Source organism: Oryctolagus cuniculus, chromosome 17, assembly GCF_964237555.1.
Source record: "Oryctolagus cuniculus chromosome 17, mOryCun1.1, whole genome shotgun sequence".
Classification (NCBI taxonomy): domain Eukaryota; kingdom Metazoa; phylum Chordata; class Mammalia; order Lagomorpha; family Leporidae; genus Oryctolagus; species Oryctolagus cuniculus.
The window spans coordinates 16,925,157-16,938,255 of NC_091448.1; the positions used below are offsets into that span (position 1 = coordinate 16,925,157).

General features: G+C 46.8%; 2 protein-coding genes across 6 annotated transcripts in view; one reads left to right on the forward strand and one right to left on the reverse strand.

Moving 5' to 3' along the window:
* Positions 1-8,751, reverse strand: part of MYL4 (myosin light chain 4) — a 29,268-nt gene extending 20,517 nt beyond the window's left edge. Inside the window, exons 1-2 of one of the 3 annotated variants that reach the window (XM_002719462.5) lie at positions 8,716-8,751; positions 6,768-7,076 (exon numbers count right to left, since the gene is read on the reverse strand). The gene's annotated coding sequence lies outside the window, so the exon portion shown is untranslated. Of the gene's footprint in view, positions 1-5,822; positions 5,990-6,767; positions 7,077-8,715 lie in introns of those variants that run through there. The other 2 variants (XM_051825078.2, XM_070060556.1) reach the window with 2 other exon arrangements.
* Positions 8,752-9,005: 254 nt separating this feature from the next.
* CDC27 (cell division cycle 27) overlaps positions 9,006-13,099 on the forward strand; it is an 87,236-nt gene continuing 83,142 nt past the window's right edge. For all 3 annotated transcript variants that reach the window (XR_007911351.2, XM_002719460.5, XM_008271658.4), the window contains exon 1: positions 9,006-9,244. Coding sequence is in view for 2 of the 3 variants with exons in the window: in XM_002719460.5 (XP_002719506.2) it covers positions 9,218-9,244 (27 nt within the window). In the remaining variant the exon portion in view is untranslated. The remainder of the gene's footprint in view (positions 9,245-13,099) is intronic.

Here is a 13,099-nt window from a genome sequence, read left to right on the forward strand (position 1 = left end):
GGACTGGAAGAGGAACAATCGGGACTAGAACCCGGAGCCCATATGGGATTCTGGCATCGCAGGCGGAGGATTAGCCAAGTGAGCCACGGCGCCAGCCCAACTTTGTATTTTTCTTAAGATTTATTTATTTATTTGAAAGAATTACAGGGAGAGAAGGAGAGCTAGAGAGAGGGAGCTTCCATCTGCTGGCTCACTCCCAGCCCAGCCAGGCCAAACCCAGGGTCTTCATCCAGGTCTCCCACAAGGGTGGCAGGGGCCCAAGAACTCGGCCCATCCTACGCTGCCTTCCCAGGCACACTAGCAGGGACCAGAATTGGAGCAGCCAGGACTCAAACCGGCACATCTATGGCTTTACCTGCTATACACAACGCCGTCCCCTCACAGGGGGCTTTAAATCATCCCCCCAAGCTTCATTTCCTTGGCTGCTCCCACATAGCTGGAGACAGCAGATGAGAGTTCAGGTTTAGCCTCACTACTCAACAGCCAGTCTGAATGGTCACAGCTCACTTTCGAGTTGCAATCAAGGCAGGGCCGTCCATTGCCATGTCTCCAAGCTGAATCCCACGGGGAGGACCCGGGGAGGGGCCCAACAACAAGTTGGGGACAGTCCACCTAAGGATCTAAGGCCAGGATAGCTGGTGTTTGGCAACACGGTACAGAGCTGCCAAGTGGCAGAGGACAAGTAGGAATGCTCTTCGGTCATCCAAACCGCACACTCCCAGACACACTGCCAGCCGCAGGGACTTTGGAGGCCCGCGGGGAGGGGGTGACTTTCCCAAGGTCACAGCAAGTCATGGCGTAATTGAGACCAGAACCTAGTGAATTACACCAAGGCAACAGAGGAAGCAGGCAGAGCTGACAGGGGTTCTCTCAGGGAGGAGCCTGGACCCCAAGGCAAGGAGGCGTGAAATGAAAGCCCCCCCTTGCACCCACAGTAAGGGCAGCTCCTAGCAGGTACTTCCTCTCAGCATTTAAGGATAGGGTTGTTTATTTTTTTAATTTATTTATTTTCATTTTATTTGGAAGGAAGAGAGATCTTGGAGGCCAGCACTGTGGCGTAGTGGGTTAAACCACTACCTGCAACGCCGGCATCCCATACTGGCACTGGTTCTTGGCCCCGCTGCTCCACTTCTGATCCAGCTCTCTACTATGGCCTGGGAAAGCAGCAGAAGATGGCCCAAGCCCTCGGGCCTCTGCACCCACGTGGAAGACCTGAATGAAGCTCCTGGCTCCTGGCTTTGGGCTGGCCCAGCCCTGGCTGTTGTAGCCATCTGGGGAGTGAACCAGTGGGTGAAAGACCTTTCTCTCTCTCTTTCTCTTTCTCTCTCTCTCTCTCTCTCTCTCCTTCCCCCTCTGTCACTCTGCCTTTAAAAAATAAAATAAAATGAAATGAAAAGAATGATTCTCTTTCCCTAGTTTCCCTTCTCATCAGCTTCCTCTTTTGCTTCCTGAATTCTGACCGTCCCGAGCACAAGACAGTGACTTCCCTGTGGTCTGACTTTGTAGCCTTGTCATGGACCTCCCCCTCTGCTGCACTTACAGCCCTGAAGTTCCGCCGCTGGCCTCCCTCTCCTTGACTGTCTTCCCCTAAATTACTCCGTCATTTGTTCAGCCAATACTTGCTGAGCACCGAGAGTAGGTGGGTGCTTCCCTAAGTGGAATGAGAGGCCATCCCTGGCTCCAAGACGCTCACTGCCTGACATGCAGGAGGCAGACATGTAAACACATGGTTTGCATGTAATGATGAATACTCTCACAAAGATTTTACAAGGTATTACATAACAAAAAAAGGACGAAATTAGTTCTGCCTAAAAAACACATATAGCACCAGTTCCAACTTCTTCCCCAACTTGTTCAAGCTTCATGTTTTCAACTGACCTTTGGACATTTCTCATCTGAGACAGTCCAAACTTAGTATATCTTAAACCTAGCCCATACCCCATCTCTTAAATTGTACATTGTAATACAAACAAATAAATAAACAACAATGTCTATTCGAGACATCATGGTGCATACTCAAGACTGGAATATAATCAAGTCTGCTTAAGCCATTGATCTACTATTTATCTGAGAAAAGTGGAAGGAATTCAAAGTCTACCTAGAACCTAGTTTAAAAAGGGAGAAACAACCTATCATTTGGTGGGTGTCCTCTCCAGAAGACATAATATTTTTGTCTAGCAGTCAGGCATATATACGATCCTTCTGGGGAAAGACAGACAATAGCCAGAAAGAACATTCGACATACTCTTTTGTTGTACTCAGCAAGTCTGTACTCAGCAAGCAGCCTTTGGTTATAATCTGACTGCCTCTGGGAGAAGGAACTGTATGGGAATATTTCTAACTTCAAATTGGTGCTTGGAACTCTTTTGATTTTCCATCTTTTTTCACATTCAGCCACGTGGGATCCTAGAATAAAGGAGGCTCAGAGCCGCCGGCTCCCCAGGCAGCCTCTGCGGCGCTGCCCGTCTCTCATCTTTCTCTCCTGCAAGGCACATAATCCTCAGCTGTCAGCAAATGGTTCTCAGAATCCATTCTCATGAGGTCACTCTCCGGTTCAATCGCCACCAGCCGATCCCTAAGTCTATTTTTTCAAAATCTAAATCATCAGCCTAGAACCAGCCCTCACACCACCATTCCAAGCTTTCATGGCCTTCACTCAGGCAGCTCACGTGCTTACAGAACACACCACGACCAGCTTCTTGCTCACCTGTGCCTTTGCCTTCCCTCGCCCTCCCATCATGAGGCATTCAGCACATCTCTGAGTTCACTTCAACCCGAGACGCTTTCTCTGATGAGCTGAAACATGCCAGACCCTGCTTTGACGTTGGGTCTCTTAAGGACTTAGGTGCAAGACCAGCATATTCTCCACAAAGGAAGCATAAAAAAAACGGTTTAGATCAATAAGAGACAAATAAGTGGCCAAGTGATTCGATCATCAGATATTCCAAAATATGTTTAATATTTAAATGTATTATATTTGTGCAGGTTACTGTTGTAGGTGATGGGGACATCAAATTACTATACGTACTGCGAAAGGAAAAAACAGAGACCATGAGAGAGGACAACAGGGGTAGCTACTAATTAGATTGGGTAGGACAGGGAGTGACACTGGGGCTGAGCCTCAAAGCATGGGCAGGGCTTCACAAGGCCACGAGTAAGGGGAAAGCAGTTTAAGAAGAATATCTAAAATACATAAGGGACATTCTCTCAGTTGATAGTTTTTAAAATACTTACAAATGTGATGCTTTTCAAAGCACAATAGAGAGAAATTTAAGATTTGGCTCTTTCCTTAGCAGGATAAGATATAAATAGAATAATCAATTGTATTATTTTTCTTATGCTGCTACAACAAAATACCATAGACTGAGTGGTTTGAACAACAAAACATTGTTTTCTCACAGTTCTGGAAGCTCCTTGTCCATTACAATGGCAGCAAATTGATTTCCAGTGACAGGTCTCTCCCTGGCCAGTTCTCACGTGACCTTTCCTTCATGCACAAGCAGAGAGACAGAGAGAGGGGGAGGGGAGGGGACGAGCCCTCAGGTGCCCCTTCTCACACAGATCCTGTGGGATCAGGGCCCCCACCTTTACAAACTGATTTAACCTTAATTCCCTGGATGGAGTTTCAGGCTCCTGGCTTTGGCCTGGCCCAGCTCTGGCCATGTGATCATTTGGGGAGTGAACCAGCAGATGAAAGTACTCTCCCCCTCCCCCCCGGCCATTTCATCCTCTCTCTCGGTAACTCTGCTTTTCTCTTCCTTTTTTAAGATTTATTTATTCATTTGAAAGGCAGAGTTACCGAGAGAGAGGGAGAAACAGAGACAGAGACATCTTCCATCTGCTGGTTCACTCCCCAGATGGTTCCCACTGCCAAAGCTGGGCCAGGCCAAAGCCAGGAGCAGGACCTTCCTCCAGGTTTCTTACAATTACTCGGGCCATTTTAAGCTGCTTTCCCAGGCACACTATCAGGGAGCTGGATTGGAAGTTGAGCAGCGGGGACTTAAACCAGAGCCCATATGGGATGCCAGTGTTGCAGGCAGTGGTTTTACCCACTATGCCACAATGCCAGCCCCTCAGTAATTCTGCTTTTCAGATAAATAAATAAACTTTTTTAATATGACAGAGTTAGACAGTGAGAGAGAGAGAGACAGAGAGAAAGGTCCTCCTTCCATTAGTTCACCCCCCAAATGGCCGCTATGGCCGGTGCTGCGCCGATCAGAAGCCAGGAGCCAGGTGCTTCCTCCTGGTCTCCCATGCAGGTGCAGGGCCCAAGCACTTGGGCCATCCTCCACTGCCCTCCCGGGCCACAGCAGAGAGCTGGACTGGAAGAGGAGCAACCAGGACTAGAACCCAGCGCTGATATGGGATGCTGGCACCGCAGGCTTAACCAAGTGAGCCATGGCGCCAGCCCCAAATAAATAAATCTTTAAAAATGCAAAATTCCAGAAAAAACCTCATCAGCATGTCGTTCTGAGTGGCAAGATGAAATCACCATGCCATCCACACTGTCTGTGCTTACTGAGATGGAAAAGGTTTTACATTTGTGCATGAATGCATCGGAAAAAACATACTATATGCAGGACTGGTACCATTCACAGTTTCAGGTGTCCACTGGGGACCTCAGAACATATTCCTGGCCGGCGCAGCAGCTCAATAGGCTAATCCTCCACCTAGCGGCGCCAGCACACTGGGTTCTAGTCCCGGTTGGGGCGCCGGATTCTTTCCCGGTTGCCCCTCTTCCAGGCCAGCTCTCTGCTGTGGCCCGGGAGTGCAGTGGAGGATGGCCCAAGTCCTTGGGCCCTGCACCCCATGGGAGACCAGGAGCAGCACCTGGCTCCTGCCTTCGGATCAGCACGGTGCGCCAGCCACAGCACGCTGGCCGTGGCGGCCATTGGAGGGTGAACCAACGGCAAAGGAAGACTTTTCTCTCTGTCTCTCTCTCTCTCACTATCCACTCTGCCTGTCAAAAAAAAAAAAAAAAAAAAAAACATACTCCTTTTAGATAAGGAGGTGTGAGTACATTCTATTTATTCATTAAAGGAGATTGAGATCTAATATGTTCCGGGTACTTTACATCCAGGAACAAGGCAGGTAGAGCTTCTGCTTTCTCGGAGCTCTAGGCTAGACAGGAAGTGGACACTTAAAGCATTACGGTAAAGGATGATGGGAATAATGACTTGTCTGGTAGCACTAGACCAACAGCAGCACAAGCCAACCTATTCCAGGGGACCAGAGAAGACCTGCAAGAAGTACATTTGGAGGGTACGCAGAGATTGGCAGGTGATGAGCGGGATTAAGAGAGCTGTAGGCAAAGCTGTATGTGCAAAAGCTCTGAAGCAAGACTGCAGATCAAGAAGCTGTATGCACCTGGAATGTAGAGTATGAAGGGGGAAGAGTGCCACGAGGCTGAGTAAAGAGGCAGGGACCAGACTCTGAAAGCCTGGAAAGGCAAGGTGAAGAGCTCAGACTACATCCTGAAGGCAACAGAGTCCTGAGTTGTGGGGGGTCTAGGACAGAAAGAGAGTCCTAACATCACCAGACTTACCTTGGAAGCTAAGACTTCAGGCAAGAAGAAAGATGAAGGTATATTTGGGAAATAGGGACTTTATGACTGGATGTTGGAGAGAATAAAAATACACCTCCTTTAACATGCCATTTTGAGTTTAAGATACTTGAAAAAATAGCAGGTGCCATAGGGACAGTAATTCCTCAAATACAAACCTCCAAATCTAACTGAATATTAAATAGACCAAGAAGAAGGCCAAGTACAATAAATCATTTACTATTTTTGAGATAGTTTAGTGTGAACCAACTGCACTCACCAGTTAACCATGCTGGATAACAGATGAAAGAGAGATACAAAAAGATTGCTGGAGGGGCTGGTGCTGTGGCGTAGTGGGTAAAGCTGATGCCTTCAGTGCCAGCATCCCATGTGGGTGCCGGTTCAAGTCCTGGCTGCTCCACTTCCAATCCAGCTCTCTGCTATGGCCTGGGGAAGGAAGGAAGGAAGGAAGGAAGGAAGGAAGGAAGGAAGGAAGGAAGGAAGGAAGGAAGGAAGGAAGGAAGGAAGGAAGGAAGGAAAGGCGGAAGCTAGCTCTTGGCTCTTGGCTCAGCCTAGCTTTGGCCATTGCAGCTATTTGGGGAGTGAACCAGATGATGGAAGACACCTCTCTCACTCTCTCTTTCTCTCCCTCTGCCTCTATGTAACTCTGCCTTTCAAATAAATACATAAATCTTTGAAGAAGAGAGAGAGAGATTGCTGGATGGTGACTTCAAGCAGGTCTGTCAAACAATGTGGTCTTGTTGTAGATGAGAAGAAAACAGTAACAACAGAGATACTAGACTGGTGAACAAAAGTCAGAAAAGAGACTTGGTTCTTTTTTTTAAAGGGAGAGGGAGATCTCATCTGCCTGCTCACCTCCTAGATGCCTGCAACAGCCAGGGCTGGGACAGGCTGAAGTTAACAGCTGGGAATCCAATCCAGATCTCCTTCCAGAGTGGCACAGACTCAACTACTTGAACCATCACCAGCCGCCTCTGAGTGTGCATGGCAGGAAGTTGGAGCTGAGTGGAGCCAGGGCTCAAACCCAAGCACTCCAATACGGCAGTGCCTTAACTGCTATGCCAACACCTGTCCCAATCCTATGGCACTCTGAACGTATCAGAGTAACTCTGGAGTATTGTGTTCCATTAAAAGGGTCAAATTTTACTATCTCTTACCCATCACTTTCTTTCCATTCCCACTATCAGATTTTCTCATCTCATACCTGGTATGGTAGATGGTTTCCAAAGATGGTCCAAAAATCTCGTAGCACAGGACTTCGGCAATGTCACGTTGCCATACTCCCATGAAGAAGTCAAGTCTCTTTCTCCTTCTGGTGAATTCCAGTTGGTTGTGTGTCTTACTTTGGCCAATAATAAGGACTGGGTTGCTGGTGCTACGGCTCAGTAGGCTAATTCTCCACCTGCAGCGCTGGCACCCCAGGTTCTAGTCCCGGTTGCTCCTCTTCCAGTCCAGCTCTCTGCTGTGGCCCGGAAGGGCAGTGGAGGATGGCCCAAGTGCTTGGGCCCTGCACCTGCATGGGAGACCAGGAGGAAGCACCTGGCTCCTGGCTCCTGGCTTCAGATCGGCACAATGTGCCAGCTGTGGTGGCCATTTGGGGGGTGAACCAACGGAAGGAAGACCTTTCACTCTGTCTCTCTAACTCTGCCTGTCAAAAAAAAAAAAAAAAAAAAGGACTGGGTTTCATTTACGGACCTTGGTCATAAGGAGCCTCACAGGTTCCATTTTTGCCCACCTGGTTGCCATCTACCAAATCAAGAAGCTGGGACTAGACTGACTGAAGAGAAGCCAAAGCCAGGAGAGATAACATGGAGGAGAACTGAGCGGCTCAATCAACAGCCAGCACTAGGACCCTGGTCATGTGAGCCTTGAAGCCATCTGGGGTCTTCCAATGCTAACCAAGCCAACAATGGTAACATTCACCTGTGTGACTGTCCAGCATGGGAGTCCTTAGCCACATAGGTCTACTGAGTCCTTGGAATATAGCTAGGACACCTGAGGAGCATTTTTTCACTTCATTTCAACTAATTAAATTTTAAATAGCTGGTGGTGACTATGTAAGTCAGCACAGAGGTCTCTGAAGTGAGTACTGGGTGACACTGCTTGGTACACCTGCACCCCCTATAGGATTGTCTGCTTTGAGTCCTGGCTCCTCTGCTTCTTGGTCCAGTTTCCCGCTAACGTGCATCCTGGAAGCAACAGGTGACGGCCCCAGTAGCTGGGTCCCTGCCACCCTTGTGGGAGACGCAGATTGAATTCTGAGCTTCTGGCTTTGACCTGGCCTAGCCCCAAGTAGTGTAGGCATTTGGGGAGTGAACCAACAGACAGAAGATCTGTGTCTGTCTGTCTCTGCCTTTCAAATAAAATGAAAATAAATAAAAATTTACATACAAAACCACGCCTCTGGACTTCCAATCCCAAACTCCTCCCAATACACCGGAAAACCTTTCCTATCAAGAATAAAAATTCCTAGTTGCCTTTTGAGATCTTTCCATGCTCTGGGCACCTAAGTTAACCCTTTCCAGTCACTGCCTTAACTCTTACCAGACTGATCAAGTATCTCTGGCCTTCACCTTCGCTTTTTTCTTCAAGATTTATTTTTATATATTTGAAGGGCATAAGTAGAGAGAGAGAAAGAGAGAGAGAATGAATCGATCTTCCCTCTGCTGGTTCACTCCCCAAATGACCACAATAGCAGGGGCTGAACCAGCCCAAGGCCAAGAGCCAGGAGCTTCTTCTGGGTGGGTGCCTGAGCCCAGGGGCTTGGGTCATCCTCCGCTGCTTTCCCAAAAGCATTAGCAAGGAGCTGGATCATAAGTGGAGCAGCCAGGGTTCCAACTGGCGCCCACCACTATCTTCTCTTGTAATTCTAACCATCCTTCAAAGCCCACTTAGCATCTTTCTCTCTTTCCTCAATCTTCTTAATTTTTACATTTGTAATGAGCTCTTTTGTCCCGTCATTTTCCCTGCAAATGGACGGCCATCTCCTTGAGGACAGAAGCCATCCTGTAACTTTGGGGCGTGGAAATCTTCCCAAATATCCCCCGAGCCGTGGATGGGTACTTCTGGAATGCATGAATGCCCTAAACTCGAGAGAAACACTTCTTGATTAATCTACATCAGCCCCAAACCCTGGCGTTTTGCTGTGTTACCCTTTGCGCAGTCTACCGTGCACCAACTCATTCGGAAAGGCGGAGTAGACCCGAGACCGCAGCCCCGCCACGTAACGCTCCCCGCCCGCTCCGTGACGCCACTCCCCGACTGCCGGTTGCCGATTGGGCGTGGTGCAGTCTAGCGTGGCCGATTGGGCGTGGCGTGCGTGGGTGAAGGCGTGACTGGGAAGAGGAACCTACGCGCCCGGGCCGAATCGGCAGTTTCCGGATGTCCTCGCCCATTTCCGGCAAACGGTCTCCTCCTCCACCGACCCATCTCGGGCATTTCCGACTTGTTTCGGGCCTTTCCGCCTCGCTTTCGCGCAGCTCGCTCCACTTCGGGTATTTCCGTGTCCCGCTCGGCGGGGCTCGGCAATCGCTCGGCCTCCCCCATCCCCCGGTAACGGTCGCTGGTGAGTTTAAATGAGCCGGGGCTGGCCGGGCCGAAGCCGCTACGGGGGGGGGCCTGAGGCACTGCAGAGAGTGGGCCTGAGCCTCAAGGATGACGGTGCTGCAGGAACCCGTCCAGGTAACGATAGCCCCCTTCTCCGAGGCCTGGCCCGCAGCCTCGGTCGGGAAGCCGCGTATGGCCACTTGGCGGCCTGCTGCGGCCTAGGCCCGACTGCCTCTCCCGCCTCCCCTGCTGCGGGTCCTGCCTCCGAGCCGAGGCCTTGCCCGCCGCCGCAGCCGTGTTGCTCCCGATCCCGCGCTGCCTCTGTCCCGAGCGGGAGCGGGTTTCGAGGATAATGGGCGCTCTCCCGTCCGAGCCCACGTCCGGCCAGCCCCTCCTGGTAGTCCAGGGGCCTGGCCTGGCTCGGACTGAGGGGAGGCGGCCCGAGACGCCCCTGGGTGCCCCCTCGGCTGAGGGATGCGTGAGGAGCACTTTGGATCCGAGCTTGTGTCAGCTCCGTAATGGCGGGGCAACTTTGCAGGGGTTTTTTGTTTTGTTTTGTTACACGGGTGAGGATGGAGGGAGGGAGGGAAGGTAGGATGGGTATTTTTAATATTAATTTCTGTGTTGGTAACAGACACGTTGCCTTTCTTGCCCAGTGACTTTCCCACCGGAGGAGGAGGATCTGAGAACTCCAAGGCCCAGTGCTGAGGGGCAAGCACCTATGCTGGGGGGGGGGGGGGTGGGGGTGGAAAGGGCAAACCTGGGTTTTTCCTTTACCGGTGGTGGGAATCGGGAACATTTGATTGTTCAAGTTCGTCAGGCGTCCAGGAAATGGAAGACAAACGGCTTTTCCGTCCATCACTGCCGTACCACACCAAGGGGTGCCTTGGGGCTCCGCGCTCTGTTGGCGTGGGAGGACCCTTGTGGGCTCCTACGAGGGTGATGCAGTGCAGGTCACTGTCCCCCCTGCCTGTCTGAAGAACGGAACCTTTTGTCCCTTGGTGATGGATCGGGCCTGGGAGATTTCATCCCACCATATATGGTCTTTGACTCGATCACAGAGGAGCTGACCTCTGTCAGCTGCTGTCACTCAGTCATAAACTTTGAAGTTATGAAGAAAATCAATTTTAGAAATCCCTTCATATTGTCCCTAATAGGCCTGTGATTTCAAATTGTAAATATTTTAATACATCAGTACTTCCATAAACATGCTTAATTTTTCTTCACAGCACGAAATTCTCATTCCTCCTGGTTTGGTTTCTTTTCCAGTTCTTTACCCATGTAGCTGTCAGTGTTGGAATTAATATAATGGAGGATTCTGTCTTAGGAAATTTACCTGTTTGCAAGTTGTATCAGTTTTTCCAAAGGTATTCCACAGCAGTTTCTCTTCCCAATATGGAGTAATTTTTAAGAATTTTTTAATCACAAAGTGATTAGTTTCTATTTCATACTCTTGTAATTTTGTCTTAGTGATTCCTTTTCTTTGGCCCTTAAAACCTTCTAAAGTGATGAACTAGTTACATTGATAGCATATAACCACTGTTTAATAATAATTTCAACTGTATAAAGTATGAAAAAGAAAATAAATGGCTTGCTTCTATATAGTACCCATCAGGTTTCCTATTTTTCTTTAAAATACTCTTAGCAATAATACACTTAGATATTTTAAGTCTTAAAAAGTCTAATTTGTCTCCCCACCCCCCCATGTTAGATTTGGGGGTGGTGGTAGGGAGTTTCAGGCTATGGCTAAGTGAGAATTTTGGTAGTAATTTGGTTGAGCTCTTGTAGTGTAAGAAGAAAGCAGTCAAGGGATCTGGAGCAGTGCGAGGAAAAGCAACTTTGGCTCCAAAGACAAATATCAAGGACAGTGGTGAAAATGGGAAAGAAGAGAATAAAAATAGGACAAGATATAGTCTTCTAAAAAATATATATATTGACTGATTGTGTATATTTAAAAAGGAATGAGAGTAAGTTGGAAATTTGTTTCTTTCTAGACTGCCTTAGGGTTCACTATATTGCCAGGTGTAGGAAATAGTAGAAAAGTTGAGCAACTGTTTACTTTTTTTCTTTAAACTTTTAATATGGAACTGCCTTCTCAAATTACCTCTCATAGAAAAACATAATATTTGAGTCTTTACAAAAATCATATTCTGAGACAAAAGTTCTTCAGTTACTTTCATAGTAACTTCGGGAAAGAGACACTGGCCTAAATGACTTCAATCAGTGCTAATTTGGTTGTATATAAAAGTCACCCAATGAATAAAATGTTTTAAGAGGCAGATATTTGTATAGATTTATCAGTAATTCCTGGGGTTAAGACTTTTCAAACATGTCAGAAGAAATTGTAAACAAGCCTTTTGAAAATCATTTTAATAAGCAATATAGTAATTGGGTACTATGTATACCATATCCTTTTACAGTTCATTAGGTAGAAGGAGTATTTTTGGCTTGGTATAAGATGACTGGGGACAGCATTTATCATGGATTCAAAGAGTACCGATTTCTACTGTATGAGAAATATAATGGTGAGGAGGGAACGAATAAAAACTAGTCTCGAAGATGACGGTAATCTAGACTAAAGTGGTAGCAGTGGAGTAAGAAGAAAATAGATAAATTTGAGAGATGTTTTAAAGATGGAAATTTAAGAAATAGTTGGGAGGTAGAATCAGTAAGACATGGAAATTGATTGGATATGGGGGACTGGTCGATATCATGATTGTTCTTTTGGTAGTGTTGTTTAAGAAATGGAGACTCCTTGGATGAGCAGATTTGGAGCAAGGCAATCAACAAACTAAGTTGTAAGGAGAAGAATGGACTCTTAAATCATAATCTTTTGAGGGTTCTAGTCTTGGAATAGTAAGAATACATAACCCAAAAAAATTGGGTGATGTTACAAATCAGTATGTATTTGTTTGCACAGATACTAATAAAGGAATTCAGGAAAGAGATCCTTGTAGGCAAGAAAAATGGGAAAATCCTCTTGAAGTAGCAGAACTTAAAGCCTTAGAAGATAGGAAGAGTTTGTCTTGATAGAGTATTCTTGGTAAGAAATGATGTGACCAAAAGACCCAAGGTTGAGCATGTCGTCTAGGAAGAAGAGGACGTTACAGTATTATAGTCCTGGCTAGAATGAGAATCAGGCAGTCAGAGGTAAGGTTTTCCGAGCCATGTAGAATAAGGTTATAGGAAATGTAACATCCAGGCTGAGAAGTTCAGATTTAATGTATCAATAAGGAACAGCCATTATATGAGCAGAAGAGTTTTTGAGCAGAATTATATAATGAAAGCACCTTGGAGGACTGTTAACCTGGTGTTGAGAAGGAGGGGAGAGACACGAGTTAGACGTGCAAACTAGTAGAATGGTCCGGCTGTATTGTAATGTAAGCCAAGGCTTCTTATTCTTGACACTGGTGACATTTAGGACAAGCTAATATTTTGCTATGAGTGGGACTGTGCATTGTAGAGTGTACGGTATCCCTGGCCTCTACCCACTAGATGTCCCTGCCACTTGTGACAAACAAAATTGCTCCCCAGACATTGTTAAATGTAGGGTTCAGGGGCAAAACTGACCAGAATGAGAAGCAATGATAAAGACCTAAGCTAAATTCAACTTCTAGAGATTAGATTTTAATGTATAAGATGAAAATTATACAGTTTTCCCCCTTACATTATTTTCTGAAGCTTATGTTATCCATTTCCTTTATGGTCTAAAAAAAAAAGGCAACCATTTTCTTTTTTTGACAAAAATAAGAAAATTTGAAATGCTCGCATTTAAGTCTGAACAAACTTGAGGGGATTTATTTATGGTTTTAAAATAATACTTAATGTTTAAGAATAGCTAACAAGGAATTTATACTGTGGTTTATGTATCTTTTAAATCCACACAGCCAGAAACTAACTTAATTTAAACAGTAGGGTTTCTTTTAGGTTTTTTTTTTTTTTTTTTTTTTTTGGAGGGAAGTGGGAGGAAGGAGTGTTTCTCTGGCTTCA